Raw genomic sequence first — 17,754 nt, 5'->3', positions numbered from 1 at the left:
TAGGGAATAGGCAAAAATGGGTAAAAACGTACAAATGTCCAGGTACAAATAAGTCATGGGGATGTAATATACAAAGTAGTTAACAATCTATTGTATATTTGAAAGTTCCATGTCTTTTTGTTTTTTTTAAGATTTTATTTATTTATTTGAGAGAGAGAATGAGACACAGAGAGAGAGAGCGCATGAGAGGGGGCAAGGTCAGAGGGAGAAGCAGACTCCCCGCCGAGCAGGGAGCTCGATGCGGGACTCGATCCCAGGAATCCAGGATCATGACCTGAGCCGAAGGCAGTCGCTTAGGGCGACTTAGGGCCACCCAGGTGCCCTGAAAGTTCCAAGTCTTAAAGCTTATCACAAGAATTATAACTACATATGCTAATAGATGTTAAATAGACTTATTGCTCCAATTTTACCATATATACAGATACCGAATCATTATGCTGTATGCCTGAAACTGACCTACTATATGTCAATTAAAATAGTTTAAACCTAAATTGGATATTACCTCCCTTTATTTTCACATGATTGTATGTAAATTAGATCCATACTCCTTGCTTTGTCCCACAAGATTCTGCCTACTTGTTCAAACTCATTTCACAGAATTCTCTCACTCCCTATATTCAAACCACAGAGCTTCCTTTGTTTTGCTGCCAGAACTTCTTTCCTACTTTACTCTTTAGAACATGCTTATTCCACTACCTGAAATGATCTCGTATATACTTTTCATGGGGTTGCTTCTTTCTCGAACTTCACGTCTCAAATTTTTGTCACTTCAGCAAGGACTTTCTGAAAGTTTAAAGATTTTATATTCAGCATCCTAACAGCTAATAAAGACCAGAAATTCCATTTTTATCCCCCACTAGACAATAAACTTCACAAGTACTCTACTTCCCCTTAAATGTGCACCCAAATCATAGAAGACCAGGTACAAAGCTGGTGTTCATTATACAGGTTTTGATCAAATGAATGACTAAATCAATATGTAGGTGACCTCAGCATCATGACAGTATGAGTCTTTTCTCTCCTTTTCATAACTAGACATCTGTAACAGAACAAAAGTGCCTTGGCATACTGCACCACAGGATCCAGATTGCTAGTTAACACGTGCACCCAAAAGTAAACAAATGGTTCAATAGATGTGTTTTGTCAGATGCTTTTTCTACAATATCCATTCATGACAAAAACCCTCAAACAATGTGGGTTTAGAGGGAACATACCTCAAGATAATAAAGGCAATGTATGAAAAACCCACAGCTACATTATCCTTAACGGGCAAAAACAGGTTTTCTTCTACAGTCAATAACAAGACAGGGATGTGCATTCTCACCACATTTATTTAACATAGTATTGGAACTCCTAGCTACAGCCATCAAACAATAAAAATATAAGGCATCCAAATCGGCAAGGAAGAAGTCAAACTTCCACTGTTTGCTGATGACATGATACTCTATATAGAAAAACCTGAAAGACTCCACCAAAACACTGCTAGAACTGATAGATTCAGTGAAGTTGCAGGATAGAAAAATCAAAGTACAGAAATCGGTTTCATTTCTACACTGATAATGGAGAGAAACTAAGCAATCAATCCCACGTACAGTTACACCAGAACAATGACATACATAGGAATAAACCTAACCAAATAGGTGAAAGACCTGTACTCTGAAAACCACAGAACACTTATTAAAGAAATTGAAGACGACACCAAGAAATACAATGACATTCCATGCTCATGCATTGGTAAAACAGGTATTAAAATGTCTATACTACCCAGAGAAATCTGCACATTTAATACAATCCCTATCAAAATACCACCAGCATTTTTCACCGAGCAAGGATAAAAAATCCTAAAATTTGTATGGAACCACATAAGACCCTGAATAGCCAAAGCAATCTTGAAAAAGAAAAACAAAGCTGGAGGCATCACAATTCCAGGCTTCAAGTTATATTACAAAGCTGTAGTCATCAAGACAGAATGGTACTGGCAAAAAACAGACACATAGATCTGTGGAACAGAATAGAAAATTCAGAAATGAACCCACAACTATATGGTCAATTAATCTTTAATAAAGCAGGAAAAATACCCAATGGAAAAAACGAGTCTCTTCCACAAATGGTGTTGGGAAAACTAAACAGCAACATGCAAAAGAATGAATGAAACTGGACCACGATCTTACACCATACACAAAAATAAATTCAAAATGGATTAAAGACCTAAATGTGAGACCTGAAACAATAAAAACCCTAGAAGAGAACACAGACAGTAACTTCTTTGACATTGGCCGTAGAAACTTCTTTCTAGCTAGGTCTCCTGAGGCAAGGGAAACAAAAGCAAAAATGAACTATGGGGACTTCATTAAGATAAAAAGCTTCTGCACAGTTAAGGAAACAAAACTGAAAACCTTCAGAATGGGAGAAGATATTTGCAAATGACGTATCTGATAAAGAGTTAGTAACCAAAATATATAAAGAACTCCTAAAATGCAACATCCAAAAAATGAGTAATCCAATTAAAAAATGGGCCAAAGACACGAAAAGACATTCAGATGCCTAACAGATGCATGAAAAGATGCTCAACAACACTCACAGAGAAATATAAATCAAAACTATGAGTTATCATCTCATACTTGTCAGAAGAGCTAAAATGAACAACAGAAGAGATAGGTATTGGTGAGGATGAGGAGAGAGGGGAACCCTCTTGCTGTTGGTGGGAATGCGAACTGATACAGTCACTCTGGAAAACCGTATGGAGATTCCCCAAAAAGTTAAAAATAGAATTACCCTACAATCCAGCAATCATACTACTAGGTATTTACCCAAAGAACACAAAAATACTAATTCAAAGGAATGCATGCCCCCTGATGTTTATAGCAGCATTATCAACAATAGCCAAATTATGGAAGCAGCCCAATGGTCCATGAATTCATGAATGTATAAGGAAGATGTGGTATGTATGTATGTATGTTTATGTAGATATATGCATAATGGAATGTTACTATTCCATTTTCAATGACATGATGGAGCTAGAGTATTATGCTAAGCAAAATAAGTCAGAAAGACAAATACCCTATGACTTCACTCATATGTGGAATTTAAGAAACAAAACAAGCGAGCAGCTGGGGGGAAAAAAAGGAGAATACAGAGAGGCATGCAAACCAAGGAACAGACTCTTAACTATAGAGAACTGATAGTTACAAGAGGGGAGGTAGGTGGGGAGATGGGTTAAAGAGGTGATGGGGATTAAGGATTGCTCTTGTAATGAGCACCGGGTACTGTACGGAAGTGTTAAAAAAATAAACACTATATTATATACCTGAGAATAATATTTCACTGTATGTTAACTGGAATTTAAGTAAAAACTTAAGAAGTGCCTGGGTGGCTCAGTTGGTTAAGCATCTGACTCAATTTCGGCTCAGATCCTCATCTTGGGTTGTGAAACAGAGTCCCAGACTGGGCTCCGCACTGGGCGTGGAGGCTGCTTAGAATTCTCTCTCCCCCTCTGCCCGTCCACGCCTCCGTGTGAGTGCGTACTAACTTTGTCTCTAAGGAAAAAAAGAAAGAAAGAAAAGAAAGAACGACAAACTTAAGGTAATAAAAGAACATATAAAATTGGTGTACAAAAGAATGGCAAAAGTAGGCTGAGTTTAAATAAACAGAAGCTGAGAACTTCCCAAACCTAAGGAAGGACTTGAATCTACATATCCAGCAAGCTGACAGAAGACTTCATTATCTCAATGCAAAAATACCTTTTCCAAGACATATTATATTAGAACTGTCAAGAAAAAAATCAATGGTAAAGAATCTTAAAGACAACCAGGGGAAAGAAGTTACTTACAAAATAACCCCCATTAGGCCATCAACAGATTTCTCAGCAGAAACTCTATAGGCCGGGAGAGAGTATATGACACACGGATGACATACTCAAAGTGTTCAAAGACAGAAACTGCTAGCCCAGAATACCTGATCCATAAGTTATCTTTCAGATAGGAGGGAGAAATAAAGGCTTTCTCAAACTAAGAAGAGTTGAGGGAGTTCACCACTAACAGACTTGTAAAAAAACACTGAAAAGAATTCAAGATGGGATGAAAAGACAATAATCAGAGACAGGAAAACATATCAAAGTGCAGAACAGTCTGATGAAGTTGAAAAAAATAGAATTATAACTCTGCTAGAATGTGTGTTAACCACAGAACTATAGTATAAAAGTTAAAGAGTATTAAAAATAATCATAGTGACTATAATTTGTTAAAAGAGCACAAAAGCATAAAGCATAAAAGAGGTAAACTGTGACATCAGATATACACAAAGGAGGGGTGAAAGGGTAGAGACTCTGAAGGCAAATGGAGATTAGTTACCAGCACAAAATGGACAGTTTCATCTGTGAGAAGTTTTAAGTAAGCTTCATCATAACTGCAAAGCAAAAGTCTGGAGTAATCAGCATAAAAAAGGGGGAGACAGAGCATATCACTGTGGAGAAGTACCAATTTATAAGGGTAGGCAGAAAAAGGAAAAATATCTGAGAGATACACAACCAGAAGGCAAATAATATATCGGCAGTGATAAGTCCTTACATATCAATAATCATTCTAAGTGTAAATGGGTTGAATCACCAATCAAAAGGTATAGAATGGCTGGATAGAGAAACAAGACAATCATATGATGCCTACAGGAGACTCATTTCACCTTTAAAGACACACATACACTCAAATTTTGAAGGAACAGAAGAATATATCTCATGCAAGTAGAAATGAAAAGAAAGTAAGGATAGCAATACTTAGACAAAAGAAACTCCCAGCCAAAAAAAAGAAAAAAAAAGACCTCAAGAAACCAAGATTATTTAATAAAGGAGTCAATATATCAAGAAGATGTAACATTTATAAATGTATACACATCCATTATCAGAGCCCCTAAATGTATTAATACTAACAAATCCGAAGAGAGAAATAGACAATTATATAAAAATAGTAAGGGAGTTCAACACCACACCATCAGTAATGGATCACCCAAACAGAAAAAAAAAAAAAAACCCACAAGGAAATGCTAGAATTGAACCATACTTTAGACCAAACAGACTTGACCTATATAGAATATTCCATCTAATAGAAGAATATATGGTTTCCTCAAGTGCACATGGGACATTCTCCAGGATAGAACATAGAATAGGACACAAAATAATATTTACCATATTTAAGAATGAAATATTTTTTTTTTCTGACCACAATGGTATGAAACTAGAAATTAGTAAGAAAAAGCTAGAAAGTCTACAAATATGTTGAAACTAAACAAACTTCTGAACAACCAATGGGCCAAAGAAATCAAAAGGGAAATCAGAAAGTTAACTCAACTGAACATAATAATAAAATAAATAAAAGGAAACAAAGAAACTTGACTCAAAACAAATGAAAACGGAAAAACAACCGATCAAATCCTATGGGATCCTGCAAAAATAGTTCTGAGGAAAATTTATAGCAATAAATGGATACATTAAGAAATCATCTCAAACTAAGCCAACACCTCAAACAACTAGAAAAAGAACAAATTAAGTCCAAAGTTGTCAGAAGGAAGGAAATAATTAAGGTCAGAGGGGAAATAAATGAAAGAGGAATCAGAAAAACCAGAAAGATCAATGAAAGTGCCTTTTTAAAAACGGAATTGACAAACCTTTAGCTAAACTAAGAAAAAAGGACTCAAAATTAGAAAAGGAAGAGGAGATATTATAACTGATACACAAATATATAGAATCATAAGAGACTACTGTGAATGATTACATGTCAAAGATTATATAATCTAGAAGACCCAAATTTCTAGAAACACACAACCTATCAAGACTGAATTAGAAAAATCTGAACAAGCCAATAATGAATAAAGGGTTTAAATCACTTATCAAAAACCTCCCAATACAGAAAATCCCAGGACCAGATGTCTTCACTGGTGAATTCTACCAAACATTTAAGAAAAACATTAATGCTAGTTCTTCTCAAACTCTTCCAAAGGGGGGAAAAATGAACTGGAGGAAACGCTTCCAATCTCCTTCTACAGGGCCAGCATTAGCCTGATGCCAAAGCCAGATATGGACACTACAAGAAAAGACTACTATACAAGAATATTACTTATGAAAATAGATGAAAAATTAACAAAATATTAGGAGACTGAAATGAACACATTAAGATTATACACCATGATCAAGTAGGCTTTATCCCTTCAACTCAAGGATGATTCAACATACACAGATCAATAAGTGTAATATATCACTTTAAGAGAATAAGAGATAAACATATGATCATTGTAATAAATGCCAAAAAAGTCTGTGATAAAATATCACATCTTTTTACAATATAAACCCTCAAAAGATTGTGTATAGAAGAAACGTACCTCAACATAATAAAAGCCATATATGACAAACTCACAGCTAACATCATATTCAATGTTGAAAAACTGAAATCTTTCAAGAACAGGAAAAAGACAAGATTGCCCTCTCACTCTCACCTCTCTTAATACAGTACTGGAAGTCCTAGCTCGAGAAATTAAACAAAACCAAAAAAATGGCATCCAAATCAGAAAGGAAGAAGTAAAATTTCACTATTTGCAGTTGATATTTTGTATATAGAAAATGTCAAAGACTCAACTAAGAAACTATTCAAACTAAGCAACTTCAGTAAAATTCCAAGATATTAAAAAAACACACAGAAATCATTTATGTTACTATACACTAATTATGAGGCATCTGAAAAATAAAAGTATCCCATTCACCATAGCACCAAAACAATAAAATACCCAGTAATACATTTAACCAAGTGTAAGATCTGTACAATGAAAACCACAAAACTTACTTAAAAAAAAAAAAAAACTGAAGTAGATACAAGATATGGAAAAACAACCTGTGTTCATGGATCAGAAGCATTTTGTTAAAATGTCCATGCCACCTAAAGCCTTCTATAGAATCAATGTAATCACTGTCAAAATTCAAATGTCATTCTTCACATAGAGAAATGGAACCACCAAGGACCCCAAATAGCCAAAGCTATCCTAAGAACAAAGATGGAAGTATCACATTTCCTGATTTCAAATTATACTACAAAGCTATTGGAATAAACACAGTATTATTGGCATAAAGGTGAAACAGACCAATGAAAGAGTCGAGAGCTCAGAATAAAACCCATGCATTTTCAGTCAACTCACATTTGACAAGAGAAGAAATAACACCTAACGGGGAAATGGTATCTTTAAATGGTGTTGGGAGAACAATGCAGTAGAACAATGAAATTAGACACCTATTTTACAGCACTCAAAAAATTAACTCAAAATAGATCAAAGCCTTAAATGTAAAACCTGATACCAGGAAACTCCTAGGAAAAAATGTAGTGAAGAAGCTCTTTAGCACTCGTTTTGGTAATGATGTTTTATATAGGTCACCAGAACAACAAAAAACCAAATAGGACTACATCAAACTTAAGCTTCTTCATAGCAAAGGAAACAATCAACAAAATGTAATGGCAACACAGCGAATGGGAGAAATTTGCCAACCATGTATCCAGCAGCAGGTTAATATCTAAAATATACAAAGAGGGGTGCCTGGGTGGCTCAGTCATTAAGCGTCTGCCTTCGGCTCAGGTCATGATCCCGGGGTCCTGGGATCGAGCCCTGCATGGGGATCCCTGCTCAGCAGGAAGCCTACTTATCCCTCTCCCACTCCCCCTGCTTGTGTTCTCTCTCTCGCTGTGTCTCTATCACATATGTAAATATTTAAAAAAATAAAATATACAAAGAACACATTCAATCTAATTGTGAAATAGGCAGTGATACAGACATTTTCCCAAAGACATCCAAATAGCCAACAGGTACATGAAAAGATGCTCAACATAACTAACCATCAGGGAAATGCAACTCAAAACCACAGTGAAATAACATCATATACCTGTTAGAATGGTTATAATTAAGAAGACAAGAAATAAGGAGTGTTGAGGAAGATATGGAGAAAAGGGAACCCTTGTACACTGTTGGTGGGAATGTAAATTGGTTCAACCACTATGGAAAACAATATTAAAGTTACTCAAAAATTAATCGATCTTTGATGTATTATATGGTGATTAACATAACATAATAAAATAAAATTTAAAATTAATTGATCTACTATAGGATACAGCAATCCCACATCTGGGTATATACCCAAAGGTAATGAAAATAGGGTAACCAAGAAATATATATACTCCCATGTTCATTGCAGCATTATTCATAATAGCCTAATATGGAAACAACCTAAGTGCCCATCAACAGATGAATGGATAAAGAAGATGTGATCTATATATGATAAATATACACCTCATATCTAAAAAATGAAATATTTGGCCATAAGAAAGGACATCCTACCATTTGTTACAATATGGATTGACCCTGAAGACATTACACTAAGTAAGGTAAGTCAGGCAGAGAAAGGCACAGACTGTAGGATATCACTTATATGTGGGATTTAAAGAAGTCAAACTTGTAAAAAGAGTAGAATGGTGGTTACCAGGAAATGAGAAGTGGGGAAGGATGGATAGGACAGATGTTATCAAACTGTTTAAATTTACAATGAGTACATAAGTCCTAGAGATTTAATGCACAGTATAATGAATATACACACCAATAGTGCTTTATAATCAAACTTGCTAAGAGACTGGAACTTAATTATTTCAACCACTAAGAAATAACTCTAATGTGCTATCGGTGCTAATTATCACTACAATGGCAATCACTACCACATAAAAATCAAATTGACATGTTGGAACCTTAAACTTACACAACACTGTTAAGTCAAACATATTTCAACGGGAAAAAGGAAAGTCAGTTTTTAGAAAATAAGCCAATACATATATAAAAACCAAAAAACAAATATTAAAGTCAACCAGCTTCGGCTTCCATAAAATGGGTCCACAACTTGTTTCTGAGGTGTTTAATGTTTCTCTGAGTCAAATCACTGAAGAAAATTTTATAGAGTAACCCAGGAAGCAGAACAATGATATCACCAATTAAAGTTACTAAGCCTTAAGTTGCATTCATATGATGATACAGCCATAGCTTAAAGAACAGCTAATCCATTGGCAATGAAGACAAACTGTCATTTACCTGACTTCTATAACAGAACTGACTTCAACTTACCATTATTATTGAGAAAGCTTATTAGAACATAAGACTTTGATGATAGAGTCCCAAATTTTTTCCTCCCAGAGTTTGCCAAACATGAATTCTTTCATACATTCTGTAAAATTCCTTACCATTTCAGTCTTAAAAAAAATAAGCCACAAACTAGAGTATGAAATTCATTAAGTTCCATTATAATCATTTGTCTCAGCAACCCCCCATCAACATTTATCCCAACTGTATTTAGTCTCATTCTTTTCCCCATTTACCCGTATCTTTCAAATTCTCAAGGTTCAAAAAAGGCAGTCTTCTTTCTGATTAACAGCTCACAAAATTCTCCCAGATGGCATTTTTCTACAGTCTTATTCTATTAGTTTGGGTATACTTACATCTTGCATTGTAAAACATTTTAAATCAATGTTTTCGGGGTGCCTGGGCGGCTCAGTTGTTAAGCGACTGCCTTCGGCTCGGGTCATGGTCCCGGGGTCCTGGGATCAAGCCCCCCATAGGGCTCCCTGCTCAGTGGGAAGCATGTTTCTCCCTCTCCCACTCCCCCTGCTTGTGTTCCCTCTCTCGCTGTGTCTCTCTCAAATAAAGAAAATCTTTTTTAAAATATTAAAACAAACAAAAAAAATCAACGTTTTCATTGGTAATCTGTCAACTACCTTAGTAGAAATTCAAGGCCTGATGCTCTCTGTATGTATGATCAGAGCACCAAAAAGCACCATAAAATATATTTTGTATTAAATATGGCTTTTCCAATGAAGTAAAGCAACTGCACTCATCCACAGTTAACCAAGTAGCCAAAGGTGAAGTATAGAGTGAGGTGAGTCAAAGATCCAAAATAATCATATTCCAAATAGTCACTGAAATATGGATATGTGCATCCCAAATGCCTACATTTTATGAAAGGCAGTGTGTTATTAACAAAGGAGAACTGAAAGAATTACTAAAGAACAAAGCTAGTAATTCTAGACCTTGGATACACCTCCTGGACTGTATGTGTATATTCCCATCTGTTACTCCTCATCCATCTCCTTACCAGAACTGCTGCAGTAGGAAGGGTTAACAGGTCTTCCATTTTTATCTGAGCAGGCTATTGCTCGAAAGCGCATGCCTTTTCCACATTCCTTGCTGTCTCCTTGCACCCGATATCCTCGTTGGGACTCCCTTCTGCCTTCTGGAAGAATGCAATCTGACCAGTTGCCATAAGGTTGAGATATAAATACATCACAAGGGCATAGTTCTGTTTCTATGAGAGGGTACAGGTCAGAGTCCTGGCATTTCTCTTTCTTCCTGCTTTTCCCTGTTCCAAAAAGAGACATTGAAATATTAATTTCACATCTGTTTTATTAAAAGTCACATTATTGTCTTTACTAGCGTTTATTTACTGAATGTCAAATATAGGCTATATTTATAGCCTTCCCCTGCCCTTCTCCACTTTTTTTTTTTTTTTTTTGGCCATGAAAGCAAATCCTAGGACAATGGAAACAACTCCCAAAGCAACTGTGAAATTAAAGTTAATTTGAGGGGTGCCTGGGTAACTCAGTTGTTTAAGTGTCTGCCTTTGGCCCACGTCAGGATCCTTGCTCAGCGGGGAACCAGTTTCTCCCTCTCCCTCTGCCTGCTGCTCCCTAGCTTGTATTCTCTGTCAAATAAATAAAATCATAAAAAAAAGTTAACTTGATCAATCAGAGAAAGACATGTATCATATGACCTCACTGATATGAGGAATTCTTAATCTCAGGAACAAACTGAGGGTTGCTGGAGTGGTCGGGGGTGGGAGGGATGGGGTGGCTGGGTGATGGACATTGGGGAAGATATGTGCTACGGTGAGCGCTGTGAATTGTGCAAGACTGTTGAATCACAGATCTGTACTTCTGAAACAAATAACGCAACATATGTTAAGAGAAAAGAAAAAGAAGAAGATAGCAGGAGGGGAAGAATGAAGGGGAGTATGTCAGAGGGGGAGACGAACCATGAGAGAGGATGGACTCTGAAAAACAAACTGAGGGTTCTAGAGGGGAGGGGCTGGGGGGATGAGTTAGCCTGGTGATGGGTATTGAGGAGGGCACATTCTGCATGGAGCACTGGGTGTTATGAACAAACAATGAATCATGGAACAGTACACCAAAACAAATTATGTAATATATGGTGATTAACATAACAATAAAAAAATTAAAAAAAAGTTAACTTGAAAAAAATTAAAAAATGGTTTTATGTTGATAGTGGTAAAAGAAAAAAAAAGATGTTTGCTATAGTTACTCAACAGCTAGAAAGCTTTTGTTAATTTATTTAGTATGATTTTCCCTATAACTTGGTAAGAACAGAGTACCTTGTCTTAGTTTTCCTGGAAATTAATGGTTTCCAGGGAAACCAACAAAACCCCAGAAATATTAACATCCTCTCTTTTTGACATACATTTTTGGAACCAGTTTATTCAAAGAACAAAATGATATCCTCCCATACAAGGGCCCTGGAGTGAGTCTAGGTGTCACTCGGGGTGTGGCAGACAAAATAGAACTTATTTTGGTCCTTGCCATCAGGCAGCTCACAAATGCTGACACAATAAAAGGAAATAAATGCTCCAATAATGTTGGGTAATTTAATCTGAGAAAAAGCTATGTTTCCAGTTTGAGACACCTTTTTCATATAAGTATTCTAGAATAGGACTTTACCTTTACCAATTGACTTTGATGGACCTTTTAGCTGTGATCCTGTCTTTGAGTAATGAGAATGCAGAATCATTTCCCACTGCTCTGAGTACTTGATACTCATGTTTAATGGCATTTCAAGTCAGCATGTAACTTGATTCAACTTTCCTGCCAACACACTTCCACTAGATTCCTAAAAATTTTCTAATAGATCTGATTATATTTTCTTTCCTCATTAATAAGTCATCAGCTTGAGTCTTGGCTGGTTATTAAAAAAAATGAAGTAGGCTGCTCTATTAGTCTTATTCCCAGTGTTTATAGGTGTTTTAGACATGCTGGATTCAAGCTGATGCATGGGATATTATCTCATTGTCAAATAGTTTATACACAATTTTACAGTTGCTGCCTGGATGATTGGCTCTATGGTCTGACATGTTGCTTATGACCACAATAAATAAGGATTCCTGCAGGGTCTGAAATGATCTTGCAAGAGCTTCAGCCATGCCACCATCTCTCTGGAAGGATGTATTCACTTGCCTCTACCATTAGGAGCACTTAATGAGAAAAAGTTTGAGAAACACAGCCTCATTCTGGCTGTGAGAATTTACTGGTTGAAAGATAGGTCAATGCACGGTGACTGGTTTCTTCCTACCAGCACTTAACATACCCAAGTCCCTGGTGCTTCTTAAATGTCCATAAAAAACTGTTGTCTCCATCTCTTCAATTTCTACTCTCTTCTCACTAATTTAAGCCTGGATACAGAGTCCACCTATTCCTTGAAACTACTTACTATTGACAAAGTAATAAAACAAATGAAGCCCTGGAATATCTTTATACCTTATCCTTCAGACTTAATTGTTTAATGACTATTCAGAATGTTGACCACACCATCATTGTTGAACACTGTACCTTACCTTTTTGTCCCTCATCCCTCCATTCCTCTGGTAAGATCTCATTTGTTTGTTGCATTATTTCCCCTCTCTACATCTCTTAACTGATGGGCTTTCTCAGGGCACGGCCCTAGGTTCTCTTCTCTTCTGATCCATTGCCTTCAGCCATTGAGTTTAAAGGACCCTCTATAACTCTTAAATTCTTAATTATTATATCCATTCTAGATTTCTTGCTCAAGCTTCTGAGCTACAGACTGGAACCTAAAGGGCCAATCAAACTCAACCTGGCAAAATCCATACTCAACCTCTTCACACCCAGGCCTTCCTTTCTCCGTCTTCATTTCCCAATTATATCAACATGACCAAGTCAAAATCTAAAATGTCACACTTGAATTCTATTGTATTACCTGCATCTGTTTAATGACAAAGATCTATCATTTCAAATGACTAAGCATCTCTTGAATCAGTCCTTGTTTCCATTCTGACCAATTCCACCCATATACAGCCCATCTCCAAATTTCCAGGTTAAATCCCCACAACAGCTGCTTCTAGTATTTTATTGCCATTTTACTTCATATTCCCTTCATCTTCTCCCCACACTGCAGCTAGAAGCAGCTCACAAAGATGGAAGTCCGATCACATCATTCATCTACTGAAAACTCTTCAGTGACTTACCATAGTTCATGGAATAAAGTCTAGATCCCTTGCTATGGTCATCAAGGCTCTGCAGTACCGAAACAATTAGGACCTGCCTCCTGCCTATGTTGTGCCATTCTGCCTCTGGCATTTTACAAGCTAGACATACTGAGCATCTTTCCGTTCCTGGAAATTACTCATTGGTTTCTGGCCTTTGCATTTCTTACGCCAGAAATTTTCTTAAGTTCCAACCTCCCTCCATTGTCTAATTAATGCCTACTTGTCCTTCAGGTCCAAACTAATACATTACCCCTGCCAGAAAGCCATCCTTAAAACTCATCTCGGGTATGGAAAAGGTACTCTTCTGTACTTTCATTTTCCTGCCTATCACAAACTAGGCCTTTCCAAGGATGTTCACACCTCTGTTCTTGGAATCTGGAATCATGCTACCTTCCATGGCAAAATGGACTTTGTAGATATGACTAGAATTATGGGCCTTGAGAGATTATTCTGGATTATCTGGGTGGGTCCAACCTAATCACATGGTCTTAAAATTAGAAAGCCTTTCCTAAGAGAGAATAGTCAGATACAACCTCACTGAACCTCAAGAAGGAAGAAGAGAGTCATGAGCCAAGGAATGTGGATAGCCTCTAGAAGCTAGGGGGAAAAAAAACACATTTTCCCCTAGAGCCTCCAGAAAGGCATACAAAGTCACCAACATCTTGTTTTGAGCCTTGTGAAACTGAAGTTTGCTTTAGACCCACATGACTATGAGATCATAAATTTGTCTTTTAAAGCGATGAAATTTGTGGTAATTTGTTACAGCAGCAATAAGAAGCTAATGTAGCACTAATATGACAGATATTGTCACAAGTTCTATATTGTGTTTTAATTGTAATAAAATGACAGATATAGTCACAAATTCTATAATGTGTTTTAATTGTAATACAATCTCTAGCTTCCATTACACTGTAAACTCTTAAATTAGGATGTCTGTCTATTCCTAGTAGTATTCCAAAGGCCTAGCATGCATAAGTGGTCAAGAAAAATGTTCATTAAGAAAAGGAGGCTTAAAAAAGTGGGGTGGGGGAGAAAGGGAAGACAAAAGAAGTAAGAGAGAGCAAGAGACAGGAGAAAGAAAAGTATTCATCTACAAGGTAACCAAAAGTTGCTGGCAGAACAAGTATTCTGTACTAATATATGCAGTCTCTGTATGTGGGACAACCTCCTTAATTACATGACATCACTGTTTGAAGAAGGATTTAAGTTAATACAGAAATGGTTCTCAAAATAAGGAATTATTAGTGGTCCTTTACTTTGATTACATTATAGTGAAAAAAAAAATCAGCATTAGCCTTTGGATTCAGAACTTGTTTACTACTAAAAAAACAAGCTAACAAGAAAACCAATCCCTAATACAACTGTAAAGACATTTCCCCCCCTTAAGTCAGAGGGAAATTTGTAACTGTTCCCACAATGACATAAAACTACAAGTATATATTAAATAGGTTTTATTTATCCAGCTATTTTGTATACTAATAACCTTAACAAATCTATTAATAGATTATTTTCAGCAATGTATAAAAACTGCTATAATTACCATTCAGTCTAAAACCTGTGATGATCTACTTTAGGTATAACACCCAAGATACCCAGATATTGAATTAAAGTCCCCTGTTAAAAATGGAAAAAAGAAAAAGACACTAGATGGTCCCTCATTCCATGGAGTGGCTTGTATTTTTGTCTATGTGCTTCTTTATGTGTGTCTGTGTTAAAGAGAATCACACTGTTTTACGGTCTAAGTCCATGCCTTTTACTACCATTCATGTTAGAGATTACTTTAGTTTACCACCAAATTACAGGTGAGACCAAAATACAAGCATAGTACCACAACAATAAAAATAAGTCTTAAGTGAAAAATTACAGTTCACTACTGCTCACTGCACACACAATAATTTTTTTTCTACAACTCCTACATTTCATAAAATTGACCAGTTTTGGTGTTTCCAAGACATGATCATTTTGATCATTTGATCAATTGATCACACAAAGATCAATTACCCAGAAAAAAATCATAACCAATAATAATTTAGAAAAATTCTAAATAGTTTTTTAGTGGGAATAATTCTTGGGATAGTGTGTGCAGAAAATGTACAATGGTTCTTCCAATATTTACATAAAAAGTGTATTTTAAATAAGCTAAATGCATTAGTTTTGACAGTTCATAACAAACTTCACTAGCTCAATAAATAATCCTAGGTTTTTCAATATTCCCATTCTCAATTTGCAGGTATAAAATACCATTAATAAATTCTCAAGGAAAGAAAACTGGCCACTAATTAAAACCTTCCTGTCCTTCTAAAGGAAATTCTCATCTCAAAGATAAAGAGAATTGCCAGGATGATGACTTCTGAAGCCTTATGTATGAACGTGCACACGAAGTTTTACTGCTACCCCTGAACTTGATATTACTCCAAACACATTCTACGCCATTATATTCCCTTTAAGAACTTTTTTCATCTTAGAAACACAAGCAATGTTGTGCAAAGTTATATATGCACAGATTTTTGTAGAAGAGAGCACAAAGTACAGCATATTTAGTTGTTTCTATTTGATTATATATTTTACCTACACTCATGAATGGGCTTCTGATTTGTGTGCAGAAACCCTGTTAAAGGCTCTCATTGATTAAGTAAATCCATTAGCGTGAGTTAAATTTAAAACATAATCTTGTGAGCCATACATTCAAACAAAGGGAATTTGAAACCAAGAGAATTAGCACTTGAACTGCTTATAAGAACAGATGGTCTTCTATGCTTAATTCTTCAATGTCAACAATTATATTATCCCAATGATTATTTTGGCATTTTTCCTTCTGGTCTTTATTACCTAAATTAAGTTTTCTGCATATTCAAATACAACAAAAGAAACTGTGGGATATTTATCTAGACAAGTAGTACAATACACTACACTGCATCAATTATTTGTTTATTACAGGCAAAAATTGCTCCAGCACCTTAACTATTAATTGCTTTAATTTCCATTAAATTGTATGGATGTAAACAGAACCAAAATAATATACCACAAAAGAAGAACCTATATATGTAATTTGACTCTTCTACTAAAATTTTAAAATGTCAAATTGTTTGTAAAGTAATGGCAAAAGAGAATGATATAGATTAGATCTGCCTTTGATGTGTTTTACAAATCAGTCACTGCTTTCAACACTGCTGAGATCCTGGCATGACCAAAATACCAGAAACCTTGCCATTAACTACTCCAGGGTAGTGGGTGGCTATGTTGCCATTTACCACTGTGAACATTATAAAGCCATATAAAGAGGAACTTCATAGCTATAGAATGGTTCACATCATTCACTTCACAGTATTAATTCAGTACATATCATGTGCCAGGCATAGGTGCAGAAGATACATAATGTCAGGGAGGGGCTGGGAAAAGGAGAGACCCGATATAATTTCTAGTCTTTCTGGAGCGTCCATTCTCTTTGGCAGGTTCAGGAGTGCATCCCTTGTCTGAAACTAAGAAATGGAAGGCATACCCTACCTGTGAGCTGTCGCCGTCGACTTCGGGTTGTTTCACAGTTTGTGGAGCAGGGTGTAAACTTGGACCAAACTGTGAAGGTGCAGTCATCTCGACACGGCACTGTGCATTCTTGTACAAGGGGAGGCATGCCATTTGTCTGCTTGAGGCATTCTATCATTTCTGCTGACTGGTTATCATCAGAGACACAGGAGACCACTTTAAAAAAAAAAATGGATTCTTTTGTTATCATTTTGATTAAATCAGTCTGCTCCTTATTTTTCAACAAAATAGCAGAATCCCCCAATGTTTGAAAATTTGGTTATCACCGATTATAAAAGGTGTTCAACACAGCTAACCTTATTTCTCTCTGGAAATTAAATGTTTATCATTGCCAGTGGAGGTTTCAGATTTAATTGGTTTCATTATTAATCCAATTTGGTTGCATGGACAGCAACCAAAATAACTTTCAATAATATTGTACATGATCTTGTGAGTATCTGATCTCTAGGGATGATGTAAAACTAGGAAAGAATGTGTAAGAGTGTAAGATAGGAGGACAAAAAAGGGACAAAAAATGAATATCATGTGAATTCTTCCTAGATTTTAATTTACTTTGCTTGTTTGAATGGCACTTCTGGAAATGGTCCTATTTTCACTTCATAACCAGTATTTTTAAAAGTTTGTTGTCTATTAGTAAACTTTTTTTACTTAACATTTCAGGATTAAAATTTTAAGTAATTTGTTTTTTCAAATATAGGCAAAATCTATCCAGGTAACTCCCATTACAGATATCCTATCAATTGCAGAATTCTTCAAAATTTCACACAAATTTTTTCACCTAGAAGATCTCTACTCAGACCATAAAATAACTAAGATCTTGAGGTAAAGAATTTATGAAGTTTAATTCTATATTTGAT

The 17,754-nt window shown here is 35.9% G+C and overlaps 1 protein-coding gene across 1 annotated transcript in view; it reads right to left on the bottom strand.

Annotated features, from left to right (window-relative positions):
• The window catches only part of THSD7B (thrombospondin type 1 domain containing 7B), a 772,830-nt gene that overhangs the window by 218,584 nt on the left and 536,492 nt on the right, over nucleotides 1-17,754 (bottom strand). Inside the window, exons 12-13 of the mRNA XM_027590003.2 lie at nucleotides 16,859-17,053; nucleotides 10,157-10,420 (exon numbers count right to left, since the gene is read on the bottom strand). Of these exons, the coding sequence (XP_027445804.2) occupies nucleotides 10,157-10,420; nucleotides 16,859-17,053 (459 nt within the window). The remainder of the gene's footprint in view (nucleotides 1-10,156; nucleotides 10,421-16,858; nucleotides 17,054-17,754) is intronic.

This window comes from Zalophus californianus, chromosome 3, assembly GCF_009762305.2.
Source record: "Zalophus californianus isolate mZalCal1 chromosome 3, mZalCal1.pri.v2, whole genome shotgun sequence".
Taxonomy (NCBI): domain Eukaryota; kingdom Metazoa; phylum Chordata; class Mammalia; order Carnivora; family Otariidae; genus Zalophus; species Zalophus californianus.
This window is presented reverse-complemented; position numbering and strand designations above follow the sequence as displayed.